Source organism: Lynx canadensis, chromosome C1 (genome assembly GCF_007474595.2).
Source record: "Lynx canadensis isolate LIC74 chromosome C1, mLynCan4.pri.v2, whole genome shotgun sequence".
Lineage (NCBI taxonomy): Eukaryota > Metazoa > Chordata > Mammalia > Carnivora > Felidae > Lynx > Lynx canadensis.
Genome location: NC_044310.1, coordinates 27,074,772 through 27,081,006, shown reverse-complemented (window position 1 = coordinate 27,081,006; position 6,235 = coordinate 27,074,772). Strand labels below are relative to the sequence as shown.

General features: G+C 53.1%; 1 protein-coding gene across 4 annotated transcripts; it reads left to right on the top strand.

Annotated features, from left to right (window-relative positions):
- Positions 1-930: 930 nt before the first annotated feature.
- CC1H1orf216 (chromosome C1 C1orf216 homolog) lies at positions 931-5,969 on the top strand. Of its 4 annotated transcripts, none has more exons than XM_030325630.1 (3): positions 931-1,127; positions 3,565-4,282; positions 4,844-5,969. In XM_030325630.1, the coding sequence occupies exon 2, from the start codon at positions 3,570-3,572 to the stop codon at positions 4,254-4,256; it is 687 nt and encodes a 228-aa protein (XP_030181490.1). In that variant the 5' UTR covers positions 931-1,127; positions 3,565-3,569; the 3' UTR covers positions 4,257-4,282; positions 4,844-5,969. The 4 variants fall into 4 exon arrangements, with proteins under 4 accessions (XP_030181490.1, XP_030181487.1, XP_030181488.1 ...); XM_030325628.1 differs by having other exon boundaries at positions 932-1,127; positions 3,565-4,258; XM_030325627.1 differs by having other exon boundaries at positions 3,565-5,969.
- The last annotated feature ends 266 nt before the right edge of the window (positions 5,970-6,235 follow it).

The following is a 6,235-nucleotide window of genomic DNA, read 5'->3' as shown; positions in this document are numbered from 1 at the left end:
TTAAAAATTGCTGCAGCCTTTGGATTAGGAAGGGCAGCCTTTATTAAATAAATAAATAAATAAATAAATAAATAAATAAATAAATAAATAAATAAACATAGCTTTCATGGGGCTGCCTAGGTGGCTCAGTCTCATCCCTACTCTTGATTTTGGCTCATGTCATGATCTCATGGTCGGTGAGAACAAGCACTGCATCGGGCTCTTCACTGACAGAGCAGAGCCTGCTTGGGATTCTCTCTCTCTCCCTGTCTCCCTCTGGCCTTCCTTGTTGTCTCTCAAAACAAATAAATTGAAAAAAAAAACCAACATAGCTTTCATTAAGTGACCTTAATGAAACAAGCACAAAATGAATATATCATTTCAAATTGTGATAGATGCTCTGATGAAAAGGAACCAAGTGCCCTTGAGAAATAGAAAAGGGGAAACTAATCTTGCCTAGGAGGTCAGAGGAGGTTAATCTGAGAAGAGAGCTGACATATGAGTAAGTTGAGAAGGGGAAGAGAATTTTAGGTAGAGGGAACCGTATGTGCAAAAGTCGCGTGGCAGAACGGAGTGTGAGGCCCAGTTGCAGAGATGGAGGGCAAAGGATGAAGCTGGAGAGGTAGACAGGACAAGATGCTCAGAACCCTGTGGCCGCTGCCTCAAGGATTTACCCTGCTAGAGGGAAGCCATTTGAAAGGCTTAAAAGCAGGAGGATGGTGACATGATTAGATTTTCATTTTGAAAATGTCACCGTATCTGCAGTGACGCAAAGCGATCCGAGGGACCCAATGGATGCAGTGGGAAGATAAAACCCGACCCAGCAGGCCTGGTCACGGCTGCAGGAGGCGGGGGAGTTGGTTCCGGCGCTCTGGCCGGACTAGCCTTTCGCTCGGCGGAACCCCGAACCGGCCCACGTGGGCCCGGCCGCCCCGCCCCGTCTGCCGCGCTGACGCCGCCCGACTCCGCAGTCCGGGCCTGGGGCTGGGCGCGTCGCCGGGGAGCCCCGCACCCCACGCCCGGCCCGCGTGGCCGCCCAGGCCAGTTCGAGACATCCCCCTCCCCCCCCTCCAGCCTCCAGAGACGAGTTCCCGCCGCGGGGCCCGCGGGAGCAGAGCCAGCCGCGCCGAGGCGGGCGCGTCCAGGCAGTGAGTCCGGCAGGAGGGGAGGGTTGGGGGCCCAGCCCCCCGGGACGGGGTGGGGGGGCAAGCAGGGGATCGCAGCGTCCTCCGGGCTGCCCCCTGTGGGGAGCTTAGGGAAGCATGGTCTCTATCCTCTGTCTGCTGGAGGCGGAGGGGTGGGGGGGGTCCTCTCCCGCAGGGCTACGCAGGAAGGGAGGCGGCCTCCCCAACCCTTACAGAGCCATCTCCCCACCCCCGCCGCCTTACACACCCCGGGCCGACTGCGGATTAGCTTGGACGGAAGCCTGATCCTAGGGTGTCTGGGTTCCCATTTTACCATCTCTGAGAACCCTGTGAGCCTTAACACCTAAGCCGCCGCATCTCAGCTTCCCTCGCGGCCGCTCCCAGTTTAAGAAAGAAAAACAACAACAACAACATTTGGGCCTGGAAGGTCTCCAAGACTGCTTAGCGGGATGGGAGTATGTAGGTCACTAAAGGACCGTCGCTACACCCCGAGGACTTTTGCCCACGATCACCTATAAAGACCTCCTAATCCCTGCTATACTTACACTATCCCTCACTCTTACTGATCCCCCAATTTTCTAATCCTTGTAATATGTAGTCAGTAGAAACCTCTTGTTAATTCAAACCCTAATTTTGGTAGAAATGGTTATTAGGGAGGAAAGAATGGTGTGATACGCCCTCCCTCTGGGGTCCCTGGATGGAGCAAGCTAGGGGAGGGGCACAAGATAGTAAACCCAGAGGGAAGAGGGCAAGGTCAGAAGAGAGGCTTGTCGATGGGGACGGGGCGGGGCGGGGCGGGGGTGGGGTTGCTCACTAGGGCAGAGGAGGTAACTGGAGCCGTATCTTCTATCCCTGGGCCTGAGCAGTAGCCTCTCGCTACCGTTGGCTTTCTCTTTAAGAGCATAGATAGCCCAATGCAGCCCCTCTCCCCCATTCACTCTCACAGCAACTATGTACTGACACCTGCTTAGTGCAGGAATATGACAGAGGATATATAGAGGAGCTCGGTATCTAGTCAGGAAGCCAAATGTATAAGCTGCTATTAGAAGATAGTCCCCAAACAAAACCAAAAACAACTAAATGCACAGTTACTGGCCATCAACTATGCACCAGGGTCAAGAAACAGATATGAACAAAACAGTGAGTACCAGTGCAGTGGGGACCCAGGGGAAGGCATAGTTAACTGTGCTTATTTATGTGTGCTGGGGCTGTGGGAAGAACTTCAGGAAGGCTTCAGAGAGGTGGGGATCAGACATCTGCGTGTTGAAGTACAAAAAGGAGTTTGCTGGGTGGAGAAGGGAGGAGTTTACAGGGGAGGGGAAGGGAAGGGTATTGTGGACCAAGGGAATTGTGTGAATAATGACACATTATTGACACAGAATAATGACACATTCTGAGATCTCTGAGAAATTTGGGATTCTGAGAGGGGCAGAGTGGCAAGAGGCAAGCCTGAAATGGGGAGCAGCGGTCAGCTGAAGCACAGCCTTGTAGGCCATGTTGAGGGTTAGCAGTTTAGGGAGGGCTCTCAGAGCTGTGACCAATCAAGTTTACATTAAAAAAAATTTTTTTTTAAGGTTTATTTTTGAGAGAGAGAGAGAGACAGACAGACAGAACGTGAGTTGGGGAGGGGCAGAGAGAGAGGGAGACCCAGAATCCAAAGCAGGCTCCAGGCTCTGAGCTGTCAGCACAGAGCCCGACGTGGGGCTTAGGCCCACAAACTGCGAGATCATGACCTGAACTGAAGTCGGATTCTCAACCGACTGAGCCACCCAGGTGCCCCTCAAGTTTACATTTTTAACTGGAGGCACAGAGGTCAGAAAAGGCTGCAGCAGTCAGTCAGTAATCCCGGTAAGAAATGGCCTGAACCAAGTACAAGTGAGGGTTGACGTATATGCATACATACACAGGTTTTTAAGAGGAAGAATTGTCAGCGTTTTGTGGTCAATGAGATGGGGGAAGGAAGCAGAGTGAGGAGACCAGGATGCTCTCAGGTTTCTGGCTGGAGTGACTGAATGCAGGGTGGGCCATTTTGCTGAGGACACTGGAGAGGGAGAGCTGGTTTGGGACATGTAGAATTTGGGGGGCCTACGGATGGTTGCAGAGTTGGATAGCAGTCGGATCTGGGCTGGAGACACATCTGAGAGTCACCAACACCTGATGGTTCTTGAAGCTATAGCAGAAGATTAGTTCATCTGGGAAGACGTGCACAGAATAAGGAGACAGCCTGCCTCGGAGGGCTGAGGGAAAACCCTATGCAGGAGACCGCGAATCAACAGAGAAGGAGTAGGAATACCACAAAGGGAGGTGTTACCAGAGGGAAAGGGACTGAGAAGGAGCATCCAGCTCCTCCACACTGCCTTGCCCCCACAGCTAGGTTGCCACGACTTCAGGCACCCCACCCTGTCCTGCTTTGACTCATTCTTCTGCTTCTCCTTTGCAGACCAGATGTTTGCCATCCAGCCAGGGGTAGCTGAGGGGGGCCAGTTCCTGGGGGGCCCGACTGGAGTATGTCAGCCTGAGCTCCAACCAGACAGCAACTCCAACTTCATGGCGAGTGCCAAAGATGCCAATGAGAATTGGCATGGGATGCCAGGCCAGGTGGAGCCCATCCTGATGAGAGGCTCCTCTGAGTTGCCCTCTGACAACCAGGCCTTCCAGGCCCCTGGACTCCCTGATGGGGAGGTCCGCAGCCCACCAGAGGGGGCAGAAATCGCCGGAGCTGAGCTGGAGAAGATGAGCGGCGCCAGCGCAGTCTGCTCCCCTCTGGAGGACAACGGCTATGCCAGCAGTTCCCTGAGCACCGACAGCCCCAGCAGCAGCCCTGAGCCTGTCTGTGGGACCCCTCGAGGCCCAGGCCCTCCAGATCCCCTTCTGCCCTCAGTGGCCCAGGCTGTGCAGCAGCTGCAGGCTCAGGAGCGCTACAAAGAGCAGGAAAAGGAGAAGCATCATGTGCACTTGGTGATGTACCGTCGCCTGGCCCTGCTGCAGTGGATCCGGGGCCTGCAGCACCAGTTGGTTGACCAGCAGACCCGTCTGCAGGAGAGCTTCGACACCATCCTAGACAACCGAAAGGAGCTTATCCGTTGTCTCCAACAGAGGGCGGTCCCATCCAGGCCCCAGGATCAGGGCTAAGGGTGTGCCTCCACAGGGGTGCAGGGGTACATGTATATATTTGTAGGCATGTGTGTGGTTGTGCACAAGTAAGTACATGATTATTGCTGGTATGAGTGCAGATAAGCGTGAGTATGTACATGCTATCATGTAGGCAGGTCCAGGTGTGTGTGAATCAGCACCTGTGCATCAGCTTGTGTGTGCCATGCGTACACATGAACTAACTGATGTGCAGGTCTGTGTGTGGGTGTGTACATATGTGTGTGTATAGCATGTATGTAAGAGGGAGTATGTTTGTATATGTATGCATGAACCAGGTGTCCAATAGTGTGTATATATGTGCACGAGTGAGGATATATATGCAAAAGGTATGTGTGTGTGCATATGAATGAGTTTGAGTGTGCAGGCTTGTGGTGGGTGTCTGTGAGTGAGCCCTTGTGTGTGCAGGCCTTTGTGTATAAGTGCAGGCATGGGAAGGGTGTATTAGGAGCATGGATTTGCAGGCCGACTCACTAGCAGGTGTGTGCAAATACATATTCAGTTGCGTATGTCGGGCATCCACACTCTGTGTTACCCATTGTCAATCCTAGCCTTTTTTTTCTCCACAGGGTCCAATTGTTCCCTGGAGAGAGGGCTAGCGTCATTTATCTGAGGGTTGTGCTGATCCACTCTCCTGGGATTTCCCAGGCCACCTCTCCTATTCCTTCCCCATCACTCCTCCCAGACTTTGCTCTGCTGAAGCTGTTGTCCCTGATGGTGGATTTGCTGTAGGTCGTGTGGTGGCTGCTCTGGCCTGCCATGGCTTTTTGAGCAATTGGTAGAGAATTAGTATGAGGGAGGGAAGCTGGGGGTGGTGATTGACACGTGGCAGGGATGGGGGATGGGATCAGAGAAGAAGATAAAGAACTGTCCCTCTTGAACTCTGCCCTGGGGCACATGGGAGATGGGGCCAGGGGAGATGATAACGGCAGAACCCTGTGAAGCATAGGAGAGTGGGAATTCTAAAATATCAGTTTGAAACAAACCACCCTTCTCCACAGCAAAGGAGCTGTTGCAGACCATATTGGTTTCAGCTTCTGATGAAAGCGAATGTGTGCTTATAAGCTTGCAAGGAATCGGCATGGTATTCCAAGGCTGTTGGAAAAAAAAAAATCTGTTTCCTCTCTGTGCCTCTACTCACTGTGCCTTTCTGGCTTTAGCAACACTGGACGTCAAATTAGGTTGGTCTGTTTTTTCTGAAATCAGGCTGTCTGGGCCCAGAGGAGCCACATTAACCTTTGGCGGGGAGGGGGGGGCGGGGGACGGACAGTGAGTGTCAGCTCAGCCCAGCCTCTGGAAGCTCTTAGCATGTTGGGTCATAACCCCTTCCGTCACTGCATGGCCCTTTAAATGGGGGTTGACAGGCTAGTGCAGAGGCTCTGTGAAAAGGAGAGTGGGTGAATTTTGGGGAGAACCAAGGACTAAGGTAGCCAAGCTCTCTGCTTTGCCTCTGGAGCCATGAGGATGCAAGATCCTGATGGGTGAGCAGTGGCATGACGCTTACTCTCCTTATCTGCAAAATGGGGGTGCTCTATCTGTAAAGAATTCTATCCCTGATGGGTGGGTGGGTGAAAGGTATAGGGAGTGAGGCTGAAGCAATGGTCCTGGGGGCTTTTGTGTCTAGCCCTTGCATGTTGACTATGAACCTGGCCTCTGGACCAAGCCGTGGTGAATAAACTGGGGCAGAGAAATGCATTTCTTGAGTTTGTGTTTCTATTCTACCCATTGCCTGGTGGCCTCTTTTCCATGGCGTCTGAGGTGCCCTTTTGGACTGGAAGCCGAGGGACAGATGTGGGGGAAGTCACTGGGGAGGAGGTATTCAGCCTGCTGTGGCTGATGGGGCTGGCAAGAGGTTTCTCCTCAAGGGCCTCTCAGTCTGACAGGGGAGACTTGGCCTGAGAGCCCCGTATGGGATTGTTCTCATCCTGAGGCACCTTTGAGCCTGAAGATGGGGGGTGGGT